General features: G+C 35.6%; 3 protein-coding genes across 3 annotated transcripts; all 3 read left to right on the top strand.

Moving 5' to 3' along the window:
* Positions 1–976: 976 nt before the first annotated feature.
* LOC142165442 (uncharacterized) lies at positions 977–6932 on the top strand. The gene is made up of 9 exons (XM_075223995.1): positions 977–1396; positions 1523–2119; positions 2214–2417; positions 2604–2653; positions 3366–3547; positions 3670–3969; positions 4163–4328; positions 6424–6488; positions 6676–6932. The coding sequence occupies exons 1-9, from the start codon at positions 977–979 to the stop codon at positions 6930–6932; spliced, it is 2241 nt and encodes a 746-aa protein (XP_075080096.1).
* A 46-nt stretch (positions 6933–6978) lies between these two features.
* On the top strand, positions 6979–7407 carry LOC142165441 (secreted RxLR effector protein 161-like). Its single transcript, XM_075223994.1, has 2 exons — positions 6979–7067; positions 7182–7407. The coding sequence occupies exons 1-2, from the start codon at positions 6979–6981 to the stop codon at positions 7405–7407; spliced, it is 315 nt and encodes a 104-aa protein (XP_075080095.1).
* A 1844-nt stretch (positions 7408–9251) lies between these two features.
* Positions 9252–11352, top strand: LOC107791687 (septum-promoting GTP-binding protein 1-like). Its single transcript, XM_016613786.2, has 6 exons — positions 9252–9693; positions 9782–9902; positions 10308–10404; positions 10514–10553; positions 10655–10738; positions 11002–11352. The coding sequence occupies exons 1-6, from the start codon at positions 9346–9348 to the stop codon at positions 11164–11166; spliced, it is 855 nt and encodes a 284-aa protein (XP_016469272.1). The 5' UTR covers positions 9252–9345; the 3' UTR covers positions 11167–11352.
* Positions 11353–26524: the final 15172 nt, after the last annotated feature.

Below are 26524 nucleotides of genomic sequence, written 5' to 3'. Positions count from 1 at the left end.
TATCCATATTTGACCATTTTTTTAAAAGTTCATTATCCAGTCCATTTTTAGTGGATAATATAGATGAATAACTGTTTTTTATCCATTTTGCCACCACTAATCGTGGACTATTCAACTCAACACTGTTTTGAATTAAATGTTCAGATTATTTCACGCATTACATATATAAATGTACTCCTAATAATTAATCATTAGCTATATATCGTAACGTTAATACATAATAACTGAATGGTCATTCTATGTTCGCTCAGGATTCAAGGAAAGGCCACACCCCAAGGGATGTGATATTGCAAGCAATAGTGGTGTTGAAGGATCGAGTATGAGTCATAGTTGTCAAGCAGCTTCTTTAATTCATTCTGTTAGGTAGTTAATGTCCTTAGGTGACATCTGTCACCAGCTAAGTTAATAGAGATAGTTAGTGGAAGTTAGTTAAAGTTAGTTGATTTTGTGTGTGTGTGTGTATATATAATAATTGGCCACCAATAGCTCTCATGCCCATGGACGAAGCCAGGGGCGGATCTAGAGTATAATATATGGGTTCCCGGGAACCCAGTAACTTTTGCGTAGACCCTGTATTTTTGTTAAATTTTTTATTAAATATCTATTTATGAACCCAGTTATTATTGTATATTAGTCTGAGATTGCGATAGGAACCCATAAACTTCAATTCTTGGATCCACCTCTATACAGATAGACATATGGTTGATTTCAATGAATGAAATAAGTCAATTCTCTGCTCAGCTCAACCTCTCATTTTTGCTTCCAAACTTGATCAACTAGTTCTAGATCTTAACATGGTATCATAGCCCGTGAAGACTATCGATTCATGCAGATTGCTCGCAATTGATTTCTGTATCTAGAACTTTGGTTGTCTATTTAATTGCTTCGATTCACGTCCTCTTAGATTGAGTCGTCTTTGAGCAATTATGAATTTTTTTGTTTCTCTATGTTTTGAGCTCTCGGGTTTTTATCTTCAATGGTGATCAGAGTTGTTGGTACTAGCACAGACACAGAAATTGAAGATACAACTACTGATACAACACAATTTCGATCCAACAGTACAACTCCAATGGCAGATCCAAGTCGTGTGGGTGTTATAGTTGTAGATCAACATCATCCATTATTTCTCCAACCTTTTGATACTCCAGGTAGCTCTCTAATCTCAATTAAGCTAACTGGAGATGAAAACTATGCTATGTGGAGTAGTTCTATGCGTATTAGTCTACTCAATAAGAGCAAACTAGGGTTTGTAGATGGAGGATATTCTAAGGAAAAATTTGATCCTTCTCTTCATGATTTGTGGGGAAAATGTAGTGCTATTGTACTTTTATGGATAATGAACTATGTGAGCACTAAGTTATTAAGTGGAGTTGTGTATGCCACAAGTGCTCACAAGGTGTGAAGTGACCTTAGAGAAAGCTTTGAAAAGGTGAATGGCTCGAGAGTCTTGTACCTGCATAAGCAGATTACTACTCTGTCACATGGAATCTCATCAGTGTCCTCCTATTTCTCTAAATTGAAGGATTTTTGGGCCGAATTTGATGCTCTTATGCCTTGTTCTGGTTGTGACTGTGAAGAATCAAAGAGCTATGTAGAATATTTCGAGTATCAAAGGCTGTTACAGTTTTTAATGGGATTGAATGAGTCTTACGCACAGTCTAGTAACCAAATCCTGAATATGCCCCTTATTCCCTCTATAAACAAAGCCTATTCTATGATCATTTCAGAAGAAAATAGAAGGTCTTTGGCTAATCATTCCTCAAATATAGCAAAAAATCATGAGGGAACAACCTTGTTCACTAGTAAAGGTCATCTTAATTCATCTCAGTTTGCCAATAAATCTGGCCATACTCCTTACTCTTCTAGTCCTGCCTCTTATTCCCCTAGACCTCAGAATCATAATCAAGTGTTGTTCAATAATAAAAGAGGCTCATATCCTACTAATAACTTCAAGCAGAGGAAGAATCAGTTGTATTGTGATTATTGCAATTTCAAAGGCCACACTAGGAAAACCTGCTATAAACTTAATGGCTACCCCTCAGATTTCAAATCCAAAAAGAAGTATCCTTCAGCAAACTCAGTTGCTTACACTGGAGAGATTCAGTTTTTCAACAATCATGTTGGAGGAACATATGACACTTTCACAGGTAGCCAATCTCACTAACAACCAGTTTGCTTAGGTTGCAGCAAGTGGAATTGCTCAATTTATACAGGTGCAGTACAACCAAATTATACAAATGCTTGGAAAAGGAAGTGAGAATAGTGGCTCAGCCATGACAACAAGTATGTCACACAATGCAATCCTTCCTGAAGATAGGCCTAAGTGGATAATTGATAGTGGTACTTCTAATAATATGGTGCATAAGACTGACATGTTGTTTGATTTAAAACACTTGGGACAATCTAAAGCAGCGAAAGTGTGTCTACCTACATGAGATTTAGCAACTGTAAGATGCCTAGGCTCCACATACATACTTCCTGGATACAAAATAACTAATGTAATACATATACCTGAGTTCAGATACAATATGTTATCTATCTCAAAGATTATAAAGGAGTTGGAGTGTGTAGCTATGTTCTTTCCTGACTTTTGTATATTTCAGGATCTTTTCAGTAGACAAGTGAAGTGGATTTTTAAGGAAGACTGTGGCTTGTATGTGCTCACCTCTAGGAGTATAATACAAGCAATTGATGATGCACCTACAACAAGAAACTCAAGTTCTGTTCCAAGATCTATCAATATAAATACCAAATACTAGAATAAATATTGCCATATGGCATATGAGGCTAGGTCATGTACCTTTGGATATACTGAAGAAAGTAAGTGAATTTTAGTCTGTGAAATTTGATGATACCGAACAATATTGTACTGTCTGCCCAGTTGCTAAGCAAACAAGATTACCCTTTCCTTTAAGTACTTCAATTGCTCATTTCAGCTTTAATATTATTCATGCTGATATGTGGGGTCCGTACATGGTTCCTACTTATGATGGGAAGAAGTATCTTTTTAACCATATTTGATGATCATTCCAGATTCACCTGGATTATTTGTTACCCTCAAAAGCTAAAGTAATTTTTGTTCTTAGGAACTTCTTCTTAATGGTTAAAACTATTCATTCCTCTACTGTTAAAGTTCTAAGAACAGACAGTGGTTGTGATTTTTTTAATACTCAAATGACAGAACTGCTCAAGTCACTAGGCATCACTCATCAAAGCTCTTGTGTTTACACTCTACAATAGAATGGAGTGGCTGAGAGAAGACACAAACATATACTCAACGTAGCAAGGACACTCAGATTCCAAGCTTTAGTTCCACTCAGATTCTAGGGAGAGTGTTTTACTACTGCAGTTTATCTTATAAATAGGCTGCCTACTTTAATACTCAAAGGTAAAACACCATATGAAGTACTACATGGTGCTCCTGCTTCTCTCACTCATCTGAGAGTGTTTGGATGCCTAAGGTATGTGTCAGAAGTAAGGAGAACTGATAAATTTTCTCCTAGAGCTGTTCCTGCAGTTTTCCTTGGGTATTATGTGGTTCAAAAGGGTTATAAGATGTATATACTAGCCTCCAGGGAGTTTACAGTCAGTAGAGATGTGGTGTTCAAGGAGGATGTCTATCCCTTCAAACACACTACCTCTCTATATCATCAATGTTCCCTATTTTAGAATTTTCCCTTAACACTAACTCTGAAAGCAATATAATAGTACCTTTTCAAAATGCCTCTTACTCACCTACTACAGAGTTACCTACTGAACTACCTGATGATCCCTTAGTATCTGTTGAGGTTTCAAACTCATCAAATGCTTCAGACACCAGTACACCATCAGATGTAGAGCTTTCTACTGAAGCTTCAGCACCAGTGTCACATAATAAAGTATCTAAACCTAGTAGAAAATCTCTAAGAATGTCCAAACCACCATTGTGGATGAAGGATTATGTGCTTCCAACTCATGGGAAGTCCAACTGTAGTTATCCCATATCAGATCATGTCTGCTATACCAACATCTCTTCTGCATATAGTTCTGCACTCAGTTCCTACTCATCTATCATTGAACCACATTCTTACAATGAAGCAGTTCAGAATCCTTAATGGATTGTTGCGATAAAGTCAGAAATCACAGCACTAGAACAAGACTTAGAGCATTGTTGACTTGCCAGATGGCAAGGTTCCCATTGGATACAAATGGGTTTTTAAAATTAAGTACACAACCTCAGGAGCAGTAGAAAGATATAAAGCAAGGCTAGTAGCTCAAGGTTACAGCCAGCAAGAAGGGTTGGAATATATAGAAACCTTCTCTCCTTTGGCCAAGATGGTCACAGTCAGGTCAGTTATAGCAGTTGCAGCAGCTAAGCATTGACATATCTTTCAAATGGATGTGTACAATGCCTTTTTCCAAGAGATTTTATTATCCCCAAGGGTTTCACTTATTAATTTTGATGATACCAAATCAACATAACTCTTAGTAAAAATATATTTACTTGTGGTAAATTTATTTTCATACAGAGTTGCTAAATAAAGAATGATCAAAGACGATATATAGAGGATTTGCAGAAGAATGAAGGAGATGTGGAAGATTTAATAAAGAAAGTTTATTCAAGAAAGATAATGTTGGTAAAGATTCAACCAAATATGGGAAAGAGAGTATCATGTAATGAATTTATCAAGGAAGATTATTTTCAGAGATTTAATCTCCAAGCATCATGGAAGGAATAATATTTGAAAGTCATATTTCGAATATTGAATGGTTTACCACAATATCAGAAGAAGACTCTACGGAAATTATGGAAGGAAAATTCTTAAATATCTTGAAAGGAAGATTGCTAAAATTTCGGAGAAGGTCTATTATTTTGTATAAGAAAGATACTACACGGCCAAGGAAGAATATATTTTCTATGGAAAGAAAATATATTATGAATGTAGTGCAATCTATATTATGGAAAGTTACTATTTTCTAAGATAAAGAAAGGAATACTTTCAATTGGAAAGAAAATATATTATGGGTATAATACAATCTATATTATGAAAAAAGAATAATTTATATAGGGACAATATTTGATTCCCTAAGTAGGAAAGAAATTCCCACTGTTATTATATGATTGAGAATTCCCTAAGCATTTCATGGTTATGGAGATAAATCAAGTAGAATCTTTGAAAAAGCAAGATCGTAACCAAGAGTAATCTGCAAAAGGAAAAGATATAAGCAAGAAACAATATTCATTGAATACATAACTATATACAAGATTGGTGCAAGGAAATAAATGTAAAGGATCCTAGCATATTGGAATCTCATGAGGAGTGGAATCACTTCACCTATGGATGGAAGATAGATCCTACAATCACTCCATAACTCATTCCCTAATGAAGCATCTGTCGAGAATCATCCAAGACACAAAGAAATTCATATTCATAATGGACTATTAAAGGAATTAATCTGTTCCCTCCAATATAAGACACGATTGATAGATGGATTTGGTTGGAAAAGATTCTAAAGATGATATTGCAATTAGAAGAATCAATTAAACCAATATGACGGAATATACTAAGAAATATGCACACACTTCTATCTGAAGAGAGGTTTGAAATTAAAGAAGCCTGCAGCTAATTGGGATTTTCTACAATCACGAAGTCAAGCAATACAACCAAGCTTCAAAAGGAAAGTCGACATCTGCTGAATAGAAGAAGATTCTACATAATCCACCAAGAGATATCCAAGAAAATTATCGCCGTGATTTTAGCAACAGACAGGAAATCAAGACTCAAGAATGTGATAACAAAAGGTCAATATGGAGCCAACACTATAAGTACGAGAAACTGAAGAAGAAAAATTTATGTAACCTTCTATATAATTGTCTATCCAACTAAAAGTTTTTTATTCTACTCTTAACAAGCATTGTAATTCACTTTTAGTAGATTTATTGTGTACACAAAAGAGGAAAGACAAAAAAAATATTGGAAGGGCAGTGTGTCTTGAGAAGTTGTGTCATTGTTTGTTTCTTTGGTGAGCGAGTGAAAACCAATGGGTCGTTGTTGGTGAGCGAGTGAAAATCAACACTTGTTTGTTATTGGTGAGCGAGTGAAAACCAACCCTGTAAATGTTGGTGGTGAACGTTGAAAATCATAAAAGTTGTACTTAACTCAAATTACAAAGAGCTCAAGAGATAACATCCTTTGCAACCCAAGGAGACTAGATTAGAATACCACATTGGTTCCGAACCAGTATAAAATTTCTTGTGTCGTTTATTTTATTGTTCTCATATTTGATTATACCCCTTTAGTGTTTGTTGTGAGTAGTATTTGTTTAACTTGAAGTACTAATAGTTTTAGTGCAGGTTGTCTCTGCATTAGTCGACTAGGTCTGAAGAGTAGTCGACTAAAAATTTAAAAAGGCTACAATCCCCCCCCCCCCTTGTACTTTCAGATTTGTTAGAAGAAGTGTATATGGACATTCCACAAGTGTTTTCTACTCAGGGAAGGACATGCAAGGTCTGTAGGTTACACAAGCCATTATATGGCCTCAAATAGGTACCAAGGTAGTGGAACAATAAGCTGGCTGATGCTTTGCTATATCTTGATTTCACCCAAAGTCATTTTGATTACTCATTATTTACTAAGAAAGTACAGGACAGACTAGTGCTTGTCTTAGTGTATGTTGATGACCTTTTGGTTATAGGGAGTTGTCCTCAACTTATTTTGAAAACTAGATGTGATCTGCAACTCAAGTTCAAGATGAAAGATCTTGGTGAGCTCAAGTTCTTCTTGAGCATTGAGTTTGCTAGATCAAGGGAGGATATTGTCATGAATCGTAGAAAATATGCTCTAGAGCTAATTGCTGAGCTAGGACTTGGAGGAGCTAAACCTGCTAGTGCTCCATTAGAGCACAATCAAAAACTCACCTCTGCAGACTACGACAGATCACCCGCTACCTGATGCTAGCCAATATCAAAGGCTAGTAGGGAGACTTTTGTTTCTGACAATGACTAGGGCAGACATTGCATTTGCTGTTCAGGTCCTTAGCCAGTTTATGCATAAGCCCAAACAATCTCATATGGAAGTTGCACTAAGGTTAGTAAGGTACATCAAGAATGCACCTGGTCTGGGATTGTTGATGCCCTCTGAAAGCTCTAGGAAACTAAAAGCCTACTGTGACTCAGATTGAAGAGGCTGCTTGCAAACTAGAAAGTCTATTACAGGTTATCTGGTGAAGTTTGGAAATGCCTTAGTCTTTTGGAAGTCAAAGAAGCAAGACATTGTGGCGAGGAATTCTGCAGAAGAAGAGTTCAGAAGCATGACTTCAGTAGTGGCTGAATTAACCTGGTTAACAGGTCTATACAAAGAACTAGGAGTGGAGGTTCAATTGCAGCCAATTCCATATTCCATGAACGCACAAAACACATTGACATAGATTGTCTTATTAGAGAAAAAAATATTCAAGGAATAGTAAAGACACATAACTAAACTGACTAAGAATTTGGGAAAGCCACAACATGATTATCTACTATCCAAGCTGTGGTTGAAAGATGTATTTTAACCACCAGCTTGAGGGAGGGTGTTGAAGTATCTAGTATGAGTCATAGTTGTCAAGCAACTCTTTAGTTCATTCTGTTAGGTAGTTAAAGTCTTTAGGTGACAGCTGTCACCAGCTAAGTTAATAGAGGTAGTTAGTGAAAGTTAGTTGATTGTACATTTATATACATAGCTATTGTACAAAGATAGACATATGTTTGATTTCAATGAATGAAATGAGTTAATTCTCTGCTCAACTCAACCTCTCATTTGTGCTTCCAAACTTGATCAACTGGTTCTAGATCTTAACAAGTGACTTGCTTTCACGACTCGAATCCATGACCTATAAATCACACGAAAATAATTTTGCTGTTGTTCTAAATCTCCCCTTCGTCTCGTCCTTATAATTCGATTTGAGAAACACTATGTATCCAAAAGTATAGCTCCCCACGAAACATAAACATGTGTGCACGCTCATGGCACCTCATAATAAAATTCCAAATTAGTGGATGGGCGTAAAGAAAAAGAGAAAGGCGAAGCATTAGAGAATAAATGCCACTCGCATGCACTTTAAAATTTATTTTTCTTTTTTAAACCTATTAAATTATCTAATGTCAATGAGTATACTAGATTAATTTATGTCCTCCAATAGATTAATTAATTTAATCAGTTCAATGTCTCCTCATTAGGTTCGTAGGGGACCACGGAGAATCAAAAAACATTACGTGATTGATGATCATATTTGAAAAATTAAAGTAAGGGTCGAATTGTTTTTCCTCCCTTTTTAAATTAAAAAAAGAAGGGGAAAAAAAATACCCTTTTCCATTTAATGGTTGCATGATTTGTTGGCACATGAACTGGCTTTTCTATCATGTAATTGTAGGTCGATCGTTTAGTAATTTCTCATTCTTTATTTACTCGATTTTTAAGTCGGTGAGATGAATGGAAATAGTGAATTAATGTGTGACTTTGCGTTCATTCACTAGTATATTATATTATCTAGATTTACATTTTATTTTCCTCTCAACCTAAGCAGGAAGTGAAATATATGAACATTGAAATGCAATAAATAAAACGAAAGACTAGTAGATAGCTCTGTCTTAGCTATAGGATTATTTGATAATAAGATTGTTCCTAGATTTTTTTAATTTTTTTTGTAGTTGGGGAGGGATAAAATCTTGTATTTTATTAACATAAGAGAAATACATATTTAAATATCCAGGCGTGACGTCCTTGGATTTTTTGAATCCCCTTATCAAAGTTTCTAGCTCAGCCACGGCTACTTTATTCCAGAAAATAAGCAAATCAAACAATTTTCTTGAATTGGTAATTTATAAAAGGGAGAAAATAATTTGTTTCTATTAAACTATATCAATAATACAGTATAATTTTTCAAGGAAAAGTGCATTAATCAAAGTCAAAAAATTTGCAGTGACCAAGTAGATCCACAAACAATGGGAAAAAGAAAAACTTAGATCCACAAACAGTTTTCCTTATTGCAATAACTACCAATTAATCTACCATAAATTATTATTAAAAAAAACTCCTCTTAAGGATCAAACCGCGGCAGAACAGATAAAGACAAGGACAATCTGAACATATTCTGACTTTTTCGACCCACAAAATCAGTCAACTCTTCCCCCGTAACGCCGGCAACCGTTACTCATCCAATTGTCCTTAACCCCATAATAAATATTAAAAAATCAAAATTAAATAATTTATTAGTAGTAGTATAAGGAAAGAAATATGAGTGTGTAAAAGAGTCTTGCTTTCACTTTCTTGGCCTAGAGCAGAAGCCGTCCACCACTTAAACTCATTCAAAAACCACTAGCATAAAATGGTGAAGCATTTACTGCTTTGTTATAGAAGAATGTTTAAGCTGAACAAGAAAAGGAAAATAATAATTTGCAAAGTTTCAATACTTCAAAAGTATGTGAAGTCACTTTGGAACCAACTTGTTGGTTGCTGTATAGGCAAATCCATCAAGTATAGGAAATTATCACGACAACATTCCTCCTCCACCACCACTGCCGCGCCGCCATCTTCGCCGTCCCGCGGGGCTGTCCCCGACGGTGGCTTTAATGGGAAGTGCTATTGTGATCACTCTAAGGAATCTTTGGAGGATTTGGTTGCCTTGAAGATATGTCTCTTGGGTGATAACCAAATTGGCAAGACAAGTTTCTTGGTTAGTGTTATAGTAATAATAATAATGTTTTTCCTTTTTTTTATTGGATGGTTTTAATTCTTTTTTTCTTTTTCTATTTTGATTAAAGACAAAGTACGTAGGAAAGGAAAAAGGAGAAGAAAGTTTTTCAACAACAGGATTAAATCAAATGGATAAAATTCTGTGTGTTAAAGGGGCGAGGATCTCCTATAGCATCTGGGAAGTCCAAGGTAAATATGCATCCAACAATTTTTTTGGTTCAGTTGTGAAAAGGGTAGCGAAAAAATAGGGAGGGAAAATATATGAATTTGACTGAAACGTTTTTGCTAGCGTTTGCACATAAATTTAGTTGAAACTTGAAAAATGAGTTTTTGAAGATGAAATGCAAAATATATTTTGAAAGTTGAAATTGTGTTTGGACATGCATTTTACTGGAAAATAATTTGAAGTTTTGTGAGTAGAAAACTTCAAAAACTAGTCCAGAACTATTTTTGAGATTTGAAGATTTTATTTTCAAAATCTGCCAAAAATGGTTAAAATCTATTACCAAACAGATATTTGAAAAAGAACTCCGAAATTCTATGGCCAAAGGAGAAGTTAAGAAATTTTCTGAATCCATGATAACAATAATGCAGGTGATGTGTCTGCATCTACTCAAATTCCAGTAGCTTGTAAAGACTCTGTAGCAATGCTGTTCATGTTTGATCTAACAAGTCGGTGTACACTGAAAAGGTATGATATTTTTTATGCCTTCTTAATTTGAAGGAAAACAAGCGAGAGTATTATAAATTAGTTTATGAACATCTTTTCTTGTCTAAATTGTTTTGCTGATCAATTACAGTGTTATTAGCTGGTATCAACAAGCACGACAGTGGAATCAGGTAGAGCAATCTCTTGATTTGGATTTTCTTATTGTTAAATTGCTCTTCTAAAGTAAACTGCTTAAGGGTCTATATGTCTGAAATAGCTTTGTTCATTTCAGATGGCAATTCCAGTAATAATAGGAACAAAGTTTGATGATTTTGTGCAATTGCCATTAGATATGCAATGGACCATCGCAAGTCAGGTATCTGCCTCATTCTCTAATGATACCTCTAAACATAGTAATTGTGGTTAGAAAAGATGGATAAATTTGATATCATCACCTTGTAGAAGGAATGTGTGTTGGGTTCAAAGATAAAAGTCATACGCAGATCAGATGTAACACATGGAAAAATGAATTGAAATTGATAGTTTGAGCATATGTACTATGGACCATATCTTTATTGATTTTGGTTAGATAATGAAAGGAAACTGATATTTACAGCATTTCAATGTGATTTTGAACAGGCAAGAGCATATGCAAAAGCACTGAATGCGACCCTATTCTTCTCAAGTGCAACATACAACATAAATGTGAATAAGATCTTCAAGTTCATCACAGCCAAGCTCTTCAACTTGCCCTGGACGTTGGAACGTAACCTCACCATTGGAGAACCAATCATTGACTTCTAATTTACTTCCATTTTGTATTTTAAAAGAGAAAAAAAAAAGCAGTGACTGTAGATATGACAAAATCCAGAAAAAGAAATTGGTTCTCAACCAACCGGTCACTGGATTTTGTTTGTATTGCTACAACCAGTGAATATTCGGGTTGTCTTCATATGACATCTTATGCAAAGGAGAAAATTTTCCTTCTTATTTCGTTCTTGCTGTAGGTACTGATATACCAGGGTGGATAAAGTTAATTATGGAGCATAACAAGCAGCTGCAGCACGAACTAAAACCCACAGAAGGTGCAACAGCTATAATAACAAAGCCGGAAAAAAACTAAGTAGTGAAATCAACCATGGCCAAGGTTTTCTAAAAAAAGATGAAATTTCCACCATACCAGAAACTCCCAGGAAATCATTCATTCCTAGAAGAAAGATAGAAGTTGCAATCAGAGTCCATTTAGTAGTCGCCAACAAACATAACGAGCAAAATAGTGTAGTATCTCGAAGTTCTATCTATATCATCATTTTAAATTAGATATTTCCCCTTATTAGAACACAGGAAAAAAATAGAACATAAACTTTCAATCTTCATCGGGGGAATATTTTGGTGTGAACAACCTTCCAAAGTGCAGATTCCTATCGTCAAGTAACACCTAGAGAGACAGGATCGTAAACAACCTTATTAAAGGTTTAGATTATAGCAAAAGCAAGGCTCTATTCGAGGTGCACTTCTCTCTTGGGGGGCTCCAACTGCAAGTAATAGAATGGCTCAGTGGGCTCTTCCCTGCACAACCATGTGGCATAGAAAGTTACATAAGCCTTCTTTTTATCATGATAGGAACATAAATTTATGCCAACTGAAAGCAATAAGCAGAACTTTCAATTTATTGCTTAGAGTAAAATTGGCACTTCATCCATACTGTATTTCTTTGTTTCTTTTTCTTTTTTATACGATTCCTACTTGTTTTTTTGTTTCAGTTGTTGGAAAATTATCGCTTTAGCCTCAATCACAAAATATTTAACAAGTGGTCTTTTGAGGATCTAAAAGCTATTTGACATACCCTCAAAGTATTCTTCAATATCTACTATATTTTTCCCCCATTTCTCGCCTTCTCTTAGTTTCTCTCTTCAAGTTTACCCGTTTCCCTCTCCAACCCCAGAAAAAAATCTTCCTTCTACATGATTTTTCTTACCACTTTCAAAGATGTTGATACTGAAGGTCGTTGCTATCACGAGTTGTTCCTTTCAACATCTAAGCTTAGGTACCAAACAACCTAGTTCATGATTGTCAAAACTTGACACTTTGCTCCAAAGATTTTAGTGCTTTAGTAACTTCTGTACATAAAGTTTGGCCTATTTGTATTAAATATTAACAATCTTCACAAGTATATATTTTATTGATGCAAATGACAATTTTTTCAGATTTTATATAGAATAATTGTTCAAGATTTTCAACTATAATCCAGGATCTCTTTATAGATAAATAAAAAAATAAAATAAAAAAGTAAGCCAATATTTAATTTGAAATTCAATATTTATAAGAAGATGATTGTTATGTGTTAGATGACATATAATGACATAACACCACAACTATGTCACAGTAGTCTATGGAACAATGAATTAAAGCTTACCCAGGCTTCGAACGCATGCACCGCCAGAATAGCTTGAAAGGCCCTGGTATCGTTTTAAATGGATTGCCCTCAAAACACGCCTGCATAATATTAGAAATACTTCAGCTGAAAAGGCAAAGATAAACAAGCACAAAATGCTATGTTGTACATGTGCACTGGTAATACTACAGAATCTGCAACAGCAGTGGCGAACTCAGAACATTCAAAAGAGTTGAATATCTGATTTTGGAAATAGGGGCAGAATGCAACCAATGAATAGATACTGGTACATCGAACTTATAGCAGCCCCCCCCCCCCCCAAACCCTAATTTTTTTTAATTCAGTGAGCTCTCCCAACGGATTAAAGGTTTTCTTTTTCTTTTTAGATGCAAGTGTAATTTGGTCTAGAAGCGGGAAGTTGGAACAGATACGGATTTTTCCAGAGCTGAGTTCCTTCTAGTGGTTCAATGTTTTGCAGTGAACCAAAAAGTAGACAATGGCCCATTACTATGGATGCTTAAAGTCTTTCTTTTTATTTGGACCACTTGTTGTAGCAGTAGATAATATTTAGCAACTAACCATTCATTAAAGCAAACAAAATCGGAAGTAGAAGTTGACATCTACGACCTTTTGGTGAAACTTTTACGCGACCTAATCTTAGGGAAGAAATTCTAGGTGGGATTCCCGATTTGTTCTCACTCAAAAGAACAACTCTTGAATCGCACAAGTGTCATCTTTCATCCTTTACTACTTCTTCGGCCCTCTGAACCATCATATTCCCATGCACAAGCCCAGAAGTACTCTGCTGTTAATGCCACAAAACATATCCAGGATTCTTCCCTAAGCATTATTACTCTTCCTTTACCTGCTTTTAGACTAATGAAACATTATTTTTGCATCTAGGTTTCGCATCACGGATTTTACAGTTAGAAAGTGGAGCTAAATGGTTCTTAGATGACCTCATCTTTTAGCAAAATCCCCAAATCAGTTAAGTGTATGGATTGTAGTCTCCTTATATGCTCCTGAATAATACGCATCACTTGAGCAATGTTTTAAGATTTGAGTTTGGTCCAAAGTCCATTTTAAGATAATATCAGAGCAAGAGCCAGCCTTAGGCATGTGGATGTAACAAACCCAACATCAGTTTTTTTTCTCATTTTTAGAAACTAACAAAATGCGTCGAAACAACTTTCACTGCTCAAACTCCAGGCTAACCACAAATCCAAGTTAATATGTGTCTTTTTAGAATCTAATCGGGAAACAGTTAATCAATTAGACCGAAATGCTAACATTCACCAGAATACGCATAAAGATTCATGAATCAGTATTGATATCAAATAATCAAACACAACAGCAATAATTCAATAAAAACTGCAGGGCGAAATACAGACTTGGAAGGGTAAAATAGAGAAAGGGGGTTAAAAGGGAGGGGTTTAGAAAGATGACCTGAACAACATCCTCGACGCGGTCGTTGCATCGATGGGCCTTAGGTTGTCTGGCACCTTCAGGCAAACCCCATGGACTCTCTCTTCGGGGCACTGTTCTCTCACTCATCTTCCTTCTCTACTCTCTCTAACGTATCTTTCAAGTTTCAGCCAACCTTGGAAAATTTACGACTGTCTTTGTCTTTCCTCTTGAATCTGAGTATTTCGGGTCGGGCTCAGTCCACTAAGAGCCCATTTGGACATAACAAATTTTTATTTTGGCGAAATACATAAGTCGCTCCTTAAGTTGTCACCAACAATCAGATGACCACTTTAACTGAGTTTATTTTCAATTAAACACTTTAAGTGGCTATTAAGTGTATCATATAAACACCGACTTAGTCAACCCACCTCGCGTGTGATCTACTTATTGTTGACATGTCAAATGAGCCAATCAACTAATGACACATATAATTTTAAACAATAAAATCATCACATATAATTAAAAAACCAGGAAAAAACTAAAAATCAATTTCCCTTTCCCTTTTTTTACAAAAAGTTCAATAGATCATCCTCTTCCCCACCTAAGGCTGTATTGTGGTCCGGGCTCAACCCGGGACCTGCCCGGGACTGCGAGCCCCACATGGGTTTTGGGCTAAACGGGCCGGTCCGTATGGTCCGATCCCAAGCGGTCCTAAGAGCCCACTGTGGGCCGGTCCTGCATGTAGAGACCGCGAGCCCGGTCCGCTGGCGGGCCTGGGCCGGTTCAACCGGGCCCAACGACTATTTTCAAAAGAAAAAGTTTTTTTTTTAAATTGGCCAACGGTTGGAAGTTTAAAAACTAGTCATTGGGCTGCCAATTTAGTCGTTTGGCTTTTTAAAAAATAGTCATCCCCCCCCCCCAAACTTTTTATAATTACATTTTTTCCCTAACAAATTAGGATTGGACTAATGTTAAAATTTTTGTAGACTTTTTAGAACAATTTTATGTTGCTACAAATGAATTATCTGGGTAATATTATCCTATTATTTCTAACTGTTTAGTTTATATTGCAGCACTTGCAGATTTGTTTACTCAATTTTCAGAGGGTGGGGTAATTTATCAACTTGCTATTAATTCTATGAAAGATAAGTTTAAAAAATATTTTTTTCCCTATCCCCCTTATTTTTGGTGTTGCTGTCATGTTAAATCTTACCATGAAATTAGGAGGTCCTCACTTTTGGTATACAAATATTTATAAGGCTTTATCACTTTCAGATGAGGAATTTGCTACACTTGCAGATGCAAAAGCCTCAATTAAAATAAATGCTCAAACAATTTATAATGCTTATCAACTTGCCTTAGATCATGCTTGACCAAATGTTCCAACTCCTACTTCGTCTAGTTCGCAATCATCTAAAAGAACTGCGGGCCTAAAAGCACTTAGTTCTTGGACGGAGTTCAGAGGTTCTCAAGGTGATAATATTGGTGATAGTTCACAACTAAATGAGCTTCAAGTTTATTTGTCGCAGGGACTTGAATAAGAGAATCCCGACGGCTCCTTTGATGTTTTGGAATAGTGGAAGGACAAAGAAAAATACTATCCGGTTCTTTTAAGGACAGCTCGAGATATTTTAAGTATTCAAGCTTCAACAGTGGCATCGGAGAGCACTTTCAGTCAAGCGAGACTTCAAATCGGTGATCATAAAGCGTCTATGAGGGAGAGCTTGGAAAAATCAGTACTCTTAAGAGATTGGATCCGTTCAGAAAGAAGAAATTTTGGACTTGCTGAATCACAACCGGAGATAGACGAAGCAAATGAAGAAATGCTAGCGGAACTTGCGGAGGATGCTGTTTCGCCCGGAAGCGGTGATGAAGAAGCTTCTTTTCCACCACCACCAATGGAAATTCCTCCGAACCTTGAAGGATTTATGAAATTGGTTAGAGATAATACGTAGACTAATATGTAATTTGTATTTTGGCACATCTTCTTTAGTGTTTTTCCTTTTAATGGTGGTATTAGAACCTTGTTGTGCTCATTCCATTGGGGGAGGAAGACTAAGAAAGATATTGTCATTTTTTGTTAATGTCGTAATAATAAAAATTATAAGTCATTCCCTTGAATATTTCTTTACAATTTTTTTGTGTTTAAATTTGAATTAGAAGATTTAAGTCACAATTATATAATATAATTTACAAGAAATTACATTAGATAAAAAAATCAAAAAAAATAGCCCGGAACACTTAGGCTCGGCCCATTTAGCCCGGGACCATGTGGGCTTAGGCCCACAGTGAGCCGATTCCACCCTCTAGGACCGTTAAGCCCGTGACCACTTGGGCCCGGTCCGTCAGAGCCCGGGACCGTTTGGACCGGCCCGTTTAGCCCATTTAGGCCCGGGGTCGGACCACAATACAGCTGTATCCCCACCCCCATTTTAATTTTTGATTTTTCTCCATTTCTTCTCTCAATATTTTTCTTCTACATGTACCCAATAAGAGCTTTTCTTTATCTTTAACATAAAGCCTAAACATTTCAAGTGGGCTTCTCCCATAATTATTACATGTATTTTTCTTCAACTCTAATTTTTAATTGAGTGGTTATTAAAAGGAAAATTTTGTCCAAAATTTTTGAAGAAAAGATGAATCAGATTCAAGATCTTGAGAAATAATTCTTAAACGATAACGATAAATTAGGGTGCAAATCACTTGCAGGTGGTGGCGGTGGAAATTACTGAGACGACGGCGACGGTAACAGGTAGTGGCGGTGAAAATTGTTGAACCCGTCTCATCTGGGTTTCTTCACCAATTAAGCAAAATATTCTCCAATTTCAATACAAATTGGATCTTTAACAAATGGACATCATGATGATAAGCATTCAGATGAAGATGGAAAAGAAGATAAAGATAAGAAGGAAGAAAAAGATAGAAAGAAGAAAGACAAGGACGAAAAAACCAAGGAAAGTGATGGAAAAGATAAGATGAAGAAGAACAAGAAGGATAAAAAAGAAAAGAATCCATATGCCACGCCTCTTTTTTACCCGGGGGAGGGGGGGGGATATAAGGGAGTTGTTTCAATTAAAGTGACATAAATTGAAATCGGATTATTTTATTTATTTAGAGTCGCCGCTTGGAATAATTTATGGTGTCCCAAGTCACCGATTTATTAAAAATTCCAAATTGAGGAAAATCGACATTATTTAAAAGTCTGCGAAACCAGAAAAAAAGGTAAGGAATTTTGTTAACCCGGGAGAAGGTATTAGGCATTCCCGGGTTCCGTGGTTCTAGCACGGTCGCTTAACTATTAATAATTGGTCTAATTATATGATTTATTACATGTTTTAAACATATTTTGCATTTTTAACTTTATAACCGCTTTTAATTATTTATGGAGTTATTTTGGAACAAGTCACGATTGTCATACACTTGCCGCTTTGGAACACATTGCAAACCACGCTACATGAAATGCACCCGTGATTTGCGACATGTTTATTTTATTATTATTCAAAGTTGTTATGATCGGGTCACATGAAATGCACACCCGAATTTGGGAATTATGTATCATAACTATGTCACCGGAACCGTACCCATAGTCACAATGATTTATTATTGCGCCTAAAGCAAAACTACGATGTTTAGATTACTGAAAATATCCATGGAAGCATGTAGGGAATTTTAGTTACTTAGGGTAATCTAACATTAACTGTTATGGGCTTAAAATATGAGAAAATAGGCCCAACTGACCATTTGTTAAATTGGCCCAGCCGCAACTCTAAATTGATTGGGCCTGTCGTGGTTGTGTTTTTAGCAATAAAAGAATCGCTAATCAGACATTGTCCAAGCTCAATCTGATTCGCACAAGAGTAAGATCGCATCAGAAAAGTTATTGCATTCAAGTTTTCTGAGTTAACTATACTAATAGAATTTCTAACACCCTAAGTAAAATTAGCATTACATTAACTTCAGAAAATGAGTTCATAGTTGGGGATAAGTTATTGGGCCTGATACCCAGGCCCAACTACATGGGTCCAGACTTGTTCAGGTAATTCCCTAATTGGGTCAATTTACAAGTCTGGTCCAAAACAAAATCGCAGGGACAGAAGACTGGGCTTTAATGTCTAGCCCATAGCCTAACCCCTTCAATATCAGGCCATTACTCTAATCGCAGCAGTAATAAAAATTATTACTGATTTTTCCAACAGTAACAAAATTAATTACAACAAGTGAGTTCAAAACCTGTTTAATTACAATAGATAATACAAGGCATTCAAGCTCAGAATTTACATTAAAATCCTAAACATGTATAGCTTTCTACATGGGTACACTCTAAACTACAACTTGTTACAAACATTCCTGGAACAATTTTTGGCTTTGGGATTTACAAATTTGACCAATCGATGGTCAAATCCATCAACATTCGCTAGATCTGTGGCAACAAATTACTAAAAAAAATAGCATATTATAGAGTTGGCAAATCCTAAATCATACTTAATTAAAGGGACCTAGGAACAGAAGCTAACAGAAGCAATTCTAATTTTTTTTTAAAATTTTTATGCTTAGGTCAACAAATGTATTCAGAGAAGAGCCTAAATCAGTTCATTTGATTTAACAACCTCACATTAAGATAAGTGAACAAAATTGCACATTAGCCTAGTTAATGAGCCAACATAGCATGTGTTTTCAACTTAGAACTATGCAAAACAAATCAGATAGAATAAAGATGGACAATTTCAGTCTTATAAATATCAAGAACACATGAAACAAACCATAAGTACACTATTAACATGCTTGTTCTATATTTCCAGATTCAAAAAGGGTTAAAAGGAGATAATCTCACATACCTTCTATGAGAGATAATAAATGCCAAATAAAGGCAGAAATTCAGAAATGAATTCAGTAAACTCAAAACAACAGCAAATCAAATAGGTACAGCAACAATGAATGATCCCATAATAAGTTTCAAAATCTAATCCAAAATCATCTTCAAGAAGAAGCAGAAATGAAGAGAAAACAGAACTTCCTAGGGATTTTTAGGAACTATCTTTTTTGCTTTTCTATTAAGAATGCCAAAGAAGGAAAATGCAGTAGCTTTTTCTGTGTGTTTTCAGATAAATCTTAAGGTGAATAGGGTGATAGATGTGTTTGTGTGAGTGAAAGTCTACTCCTTTTATAGAGTATACAAAGATAGTATAAAAAAGGAATATTCTATCCTAGAATTCTGAAATGCCAGATAGTACAACATCTTTTAAGGGCTGTCTGTCCTTTTCCTACCCAATTTTAGCATTTTCATGCTAAAAATGGGGACAGCTGTCCAGTACTAGAACTTTCTGATATTTTTTTCATTTTAAATTTCCAATTTTACCCTTTTAAGTTCTACTTATTGCAATTTTAACCCAATCTGACCTAAATTTTGATTTTAGATACCTTTTGGAACCTCCTAGAACCATCCAAGTGATTCCAGCCTTGAATTCCATGAATTGTTTTTCAATTGTACCACTAAAAACTTTGTTATTATCTTTTCATTCTTTAAACCGATTAAAACTTAAAAATAACTGGAGCTTAAACACAAAAGAGTCTAGCTAACCATTGAATCAAGGTATTTGTCTAATTAAAACCTAAACAAAACTGAATTCAAAACACACAAACATAGCAGAAAAACAGTAACAAAATGAAGAACAAGAATAATGATGCAATAAAACTTAATAATTAATCCTAATTAATCTGAACTTGGTACAATTAAACTAACTGACAAACAGTTAAACTAAATTTCTTTAATCACAAAGTTCAACATGTTCGAACAATTTTTTAGAACTAACCTAATAGTGAATTCAAAATACTAATTAGTCTAAACACACGACCTTAACTGAAAACACATGCAAAATCATCAAAGCAAAAAGAAAGAGACGGAAAAATATCAGGAAATATACCTAAAGAAAGAACTCTGGCGAATCAGAACAACTTCGAAATAGATCCAAAAAATACGTTAATCAATCGTTCTTGTTGTGAACGATCAATTAATGTAGGTTTCAATCCAAATCGAGTCTTGAAAACTCGAAGAAAATCGAAAAGGGGGAAAAACTAGGGTTTCTGTTTCTTAGATTTGGGATTCGAAGAAATCAACGGGGAATTTAGGGACATAGATGGTAGGATAGTGATGAGGGGAGGCTTGGGATTGTGGAGTGTGGTTTTGGGGTTTTTCTGGGCGGCTTAGGGTTTGGTTGAAATCTAAGATAGAGATTGATGGAAATCGGCGGGGATTTTGGTGAAAACGTTGATGGATTAACGTTTGAAGGAGTGTGGGGTATGAATTTGGGGTGGTTTGGAGGTGTTCCGCCGCCGTAGTGCGATTTTCGGGCGGCGAACAAGGGCGGAGCCGGTGGGGATCCTAAGGCGGCTAGGGTTTGGGTCTCTAAGGTGGGAGATAAGAGAATAAAGATGGTTTTTAGGGTTTTTTTTGGGGGGGAGGAGGGGGGTTCGGACACTTAAATAATTAAGAGGAGGTGAGTTGCGAGCCGTTGGATCAAAATGGTCCAACGGCTGGGATTGAAAGGGGAAAGCGGTGTCGTTTTGTTGGGGAGGAATTGGATCGGGCATGAGGAGGTTTGCGCTTGGGCGTAATCGGAAAAAAAAAATGTAATTGGGCCACTGATTTTGTTCTTTGGGCGGCCCAAAAATCAGAGACCAAATTATTTTTTCCCAATTTTCCTTTTCTTTGTTTTTTCCTTTCTTTTTCTTTAATTTTAAATACTTAACTAAATTAATTAAAGTCCTAAATTAAATCCTAAATTAATCTAATCTGTAAAATCGGACTAATTATCTATTTATAATATTTACAAAATTAATCCTAAATTGATGAAGAGAAAATTACGAGTCTAATATTAAAAGCTAAAAATGTAAAATGAACAATATTTTTTTGAGATTTTCGTTTTAATAAAGCAATTAATTAACTTAAAATACGAACACAAAAACCTAATATGCAATGCATGAACTTTTGACATTTTTGTAGTACTTTTCATGATATTAACAAAATTAAATGTGCACAAAATGCAGACAATTAATAAATCCTACAAAAATCCTATGAAATTAAAAACAATTTAGAAAAATCTATTTCTTTAATTTTTGTAGGAGTATTTCTAGTAGGGCAATAATCACATGCTCACAACTTTTCCTCTTTGCTCGAAAACACAAAGAGTTTTCGGGCAAATATAAAATGAGCAACTATGAGCGATTTTTGCCCATTTGGATACTCTCTGGGAAGTATTTTTAAAAGTTTGACCGAACCTTGCTTCGGAGGTTTCCTACATATCCTTGGCTATAAAGGAATCAGGTCAGTGTAGTTCTGGAAATTTTGGTAGCTGGGACTACCGAGAAGCTGTGATTTCACTACTGCTGCTGCTGTTCCTGCTTGTTGAGCTCCTTATTACACCAAAATCAAAAATGAAAAACTAAACTAACTAAACCTATCAGCTACGGGTTATAAGATTCATATCAATAAACTTTCCAAAGCTTGATCTTGAATCTCGGCTGGTTCTTCCTGCAGACTCTGATCTGAATCTTGACACTTGTTAGCTGCAAACGCTAGTTCATTCTTATTCAGCTTTTTGGATCAAGGCAGGACATGCAAAGCTTGTGACTTCAATCATATCTTGAGCAGTCCACATCTTTTCTCCGCTTCTACATTTTGAGTTCACTTCTTTTCTTTTTCTTCTTTTCTTTTATTCTGGATTGAGACTTCTTCTTTTGGTCGTCTCGAACCATGTGTCTTGAGGTATAACCCGCCCAGACACCAAAACAAACAAACAAACGAAATGTATCTGCCCCAGTTTTCACTAGGAAAATTTCGTGAGTTAGTGTAACAAAGTTCTAAACTACTTCACTATTGAAAGAAATAAAATTAGGATTGTGTATCCTTGGGAAAAAGAGATTAAGGAGTGGAGATCCTGTATCTAAAATAAAATTAACTAGAGAGTGGAGACCCTGTTGGAAAAGTCATCGGGTTATGCCAGCATCAACTAAGGAGTGGGACCCTATGTTGAAAAAGTCATCGGGTTATGCCGGCATCAACTAGGTAGTGGGACCCTATATTTGAAAAGTCATTGGGTTATACCGGCATCAACTAGAGAGTGGGACCCTATGTTGGAAAAGTCATTGGGTTATGTCGGAATCAACTAGGGAGTGGGACCCTAGCCCTCAAAATCATAATCAAGTGTTGTTCAATAATAAAGGAGGTTTATTTCCTACTAATAACTTCAAGCAGAGGAAGAATCAGTTGTATTGTGATTATTGCAATTTCAAAGGCCACACTAGGAAAACATGCTATAAACTTAATGGCTACCCCTCAGATTTCAAATCTAAAAATAAGTATCCTTCAGCAAACTCAGTTGCTTACACTAGAGAGATTCAGTTTTTCAACAATCATGTTGGAGGAACATATGGCACTTTCACAGGTAGTCAATCTCACTAACAACCAGTTTGCTCAGGTTGCAGCAAGTGGAATCCTCAATTTATACAGGTGCAGTACAACTAAATTATACAAATGCTTGGAAAAAGAAGTGAGAATAGTGGCTTAGCCATGGCAGCAAGTATGGCACACAATCCTTCCTGAAGATAAGCCTAAGTGGATAATTGATAGTGGCACTTCTAATAATATGGTGCATAGGACTGACATGTTGTTTGATTTAAAACACTTGGGACAATGTAAAGCAGCGAAAGTGTGTCTGCCTATAGAAAATTTAGCAACTGTAAGATGCCTAGGCTCCACATACATACTTCCTGGACACAAAATAACTAATGTAATACATATACCTGAGTTCAGATACAATATGTCATATGTCTCAAAGATTATAAAGGAGTTGGAGTGTGTAGCTATGTTCTTTCCTGACTTTTGTATATTTCAGGATCTTTTCAGTAGACAAGTGAAGTGGATTTTTAAGGAAGACTGTGGCTTGTATGTGCTCACCTCTAGGAGTATAATACAAGCAATTGATGATGCACCTACAACAAGAAACTCAAGTTCTGTTCCAAGATCTATCAATGTAAATACCACTGAGTATACTAGAATAAATGTTGCCATATGGCATATGAGGCTAGGTCATGTACCTTTGGATAGTCTGTGAAATTTGATAATACCGAAAAATATTGTACTGTTTGCCCAGTTGCTAAGCAAACAAGATTACCTTTCTTTTAAGTACTTCAATTGCTCATTTCATCTTTAATATTATTCATGCTGATATGTGGGGTCCGTACATGGTTCCTACTTATGATGGGAAGAAGTATTTTTTTAACCATAGTTGATGATCATTCCAGATTCACCTGGATTATCTGTTACCCTCAAAAACTAAAGTAATTTTTGTTCTTAGGAACGTTTTCTTAATGGTTAAAACTATTCATTCCTCTACTGTTAAAGTTCTAAGAACAGGCAGTGGTTGTGATTTTTTTAATACTCAAATGACAGAACTGCTCAAGTCACTAGGCATCACTCATCAAAGCTCTTGTGTTTACACTCCACAATAGAATGGAATGGCTGAGAGAAGACACAAGCATATACTCAATGTAGCAAGGACACTCAGATTCCAAGCTTCAGTTCCACTCAGATTCTGGGGAGAGTGTTTTACTACTGCAATTTATCTTATAAACAGGCTGCCTACTTCAATACTCAAAGGTAAAACACCATATGAAGTATTATATGGTGCTCCTGCTTCTCTCACTCATTTGAGAGTGTTTGGATGCCTAAGGTATGTGTCAGAAGTAAAGAGAACTGATAAATTTTCTCCTAGAGTTGTTCTACCCAATTTCAGCATTTTCATGCTAAAAATGGGGACATCTGTCCAATACTAGAACTTTCTGATATTTTTCTCATTTTAAATTCCCAATTTTACCCTTTTAAGTTCTACTTATTGCAATCTTAACCCAATCTGACCTAAAATTCTGATTTTAGATACCTTTTGGAACCTCCTAGAATCATCCAGGTGATTCCAGCCTTGAATTCCATGAATTGTTTTTCAATTGTAGCACTAAGAACTTTGTTATTATCTTTTCATTCTTTAAACTGATTAAAACTTTAAAACAACGGGAGCTTAAACAAAATAGTCTAGCTAACCATTGAATCAAGGTATTTGTCTAATTAAAACCTAAACAAAACTGAATTCAAAACACACAAACATAGCAGAAAAACAGTAACAAAATGAAGAACAAGAATAATGATGCAATAAAACTTAATAATTAATCCTAATTAATCTAAACTTGATGCAATTAAACTAACTAACAAACAGTTAAACTAAATTTCTTTAATCACAAAGTTTAGCATGTTCGAACAATTTTTTAGAACTAACCTAACAGTGAATTCAAAACACTAATTAGTCTAAACACACGACCTTAACTGAAAACACATGCAAAATCATCAAAGCAAAAAGAAAGAGACGGAGAAAGATCAGGAAATATACCTAAAGAAAGAACTCTAGCGAATCAGAACAACTTCGAAATAGATCCAAAAAATACGTTAATCAATCATTCTTGTTGTGAACGATCAATTAATGTAGGTCTTAATCCAAATCGAGTCTTGAAAACTCGAAGAAAATCGAAAAGGGGGAAAACTAGGGTTTCTGTTTCTTAGATTTGGGATTCAAAGAAATCAACGGGGAATTTAGGGACATAGATGGTAGGATAGTGATGAAGGGAGGCTTGGGATTGTGGAGCGTGATTTTGGGGGGTTTCAGGGCGGCTTAGGGTTTGGTTGAAATCTAAGATATGAGATTGATGGAAATCGGCGAGGATTTTGGTGAAAACGTTGATGGATTAACGTTTAAAGGAGTGTAGGGTGTGAATTTGGGGTGGTTTGGAGGTGTTCCGCTGCCGTAGTGCGATTTCCGGGCGGTGAAGAAGGGTTGAGCCGGTGGGAATCTTAGGGCGGCTAGGGTTTGGGTCTCTAAGGTGGGAGATGAGAGAATAAAGACGGTTTTTAGGGTTTTTTTTGGGGGGGAGGAGGGGGGTTCGGACACTTAAATAATTAAGAGGAGGTGAGTTGCGAGCCGTTGGATCAAAATGGTCCAACAGTTAGGATTGAAAGGGGAAAACGGTGTCATTTCGTTGGGGAGGAATTGGATCGGGCATCGGGAGGTTTGGGCGTAATTGGACAAAAAAATGTAATTGGGCCACTGATTTTGTTCTTTGGGCGACCCAAAAATCAGAGACCAAATTATGTTTTCCCAATTTTCCCTTTCTTTGTTTTTTTCTTTTCTTTTTCTTTAATTTTAAACACTTAACTAAATTAAATAAAGTCCTAAATTAAATCCTAAATTAATCTAATCTGTAAAATCGGACTAATTATCTATTTATAATATTTACAAAATTAATCCTAAATTGATGAAGAGAAAATTACTAGTCTAATATTAAAAGCTAAAAATGTAAAATGAACAATATTTTTTTGTGATTTTCATTTTAATAAAACAATTAATTAACCTAAAATACGAACACAAACCTAATATGCAATGCAAGAACTTTTGACGTTTTTGTAGTACTTTTCATGATTTTAACAAAATTAAATGTGCACAAAATGCAGACAATTAATAAAATCCTACAAAAATCCTATGAAACTAAAAACAATTTAGAAAAATCTATTTCTTTAATTTTTGTAGGAGTATTTCTAGTAGGGCAATAATCACATGCTCACAAATTTCCCTCTTTGCTCGAAAACACAAAGAGTTTTCGGGCAAATATAAAATGAGCAACTATGAGCGATTTTTGCCCATTTGGATACTCTCTGGGAAGTATTTTTAAAAGTTTGACCGAACCTTGCTTCGGAGGTTTCCTACATATCCTTGGCTATAAAGAAATCAGGTCAATGTAGTTCTGGAAATTTTGGTAGGTGGGACTACCGAGAAGCTGTGATTTCACTACTGTTGCTGCTGTTGCTGCTTGTTGAGCTCCTTATTACACCAAAATCAAAAATGAAAAACTAAACTAACTAAACCTATCAGTTACGGGTTATAAGATTCTTATCTATAAACCTTCTGAAGCTTGATCTTGAGTATCGACTGGTTCTTCCTGCAGACTCTGATCTGAATCTTGACGCTTGTTAGCTGCAAACGCTGGTTCATTCTTTATTCAACTTTTTGGATCAAGGCAGGGCATGCAAAGCTTGTGACTTCAATCATATCTTGAGCAGTCTACATCTTTTCTCCACTTCTACATTTTGAGTTCACTTCTTTTCTTTTTCTTCTTTTTTGTCTCGAACCGTGTGTCTTGAGGTATAACCTGCTCAGACACCAAAACAAACGAACGAACAAAATTTATCTACCCCAGTTTTCACTAGGAAAATTTCGTGAGTTATTGTAACAAAATTCTCAACTACTTTACTATTGAAAGAAA

The sequence above is a fragment of the Nicotiana tabacum genome, chromosome 10, assembly GCF_000715075.1.
Source record: "Nicotiana tabacum cultivar K326 chromosome 10, ASM71507v2, whole genome shotgun sequence".
NCBI classification, from domain to species: Eukaryota; Viridiplantae; Streptophyta; class Magnoliopsida; order Solanales; family Solanaceae; genus Nicotiana; species Nicotiana tabacum.
Note: the sequence above shows the minus strand (reverse complement) of the source record. Positions and strands in the feature narration are given on the sequence as shown.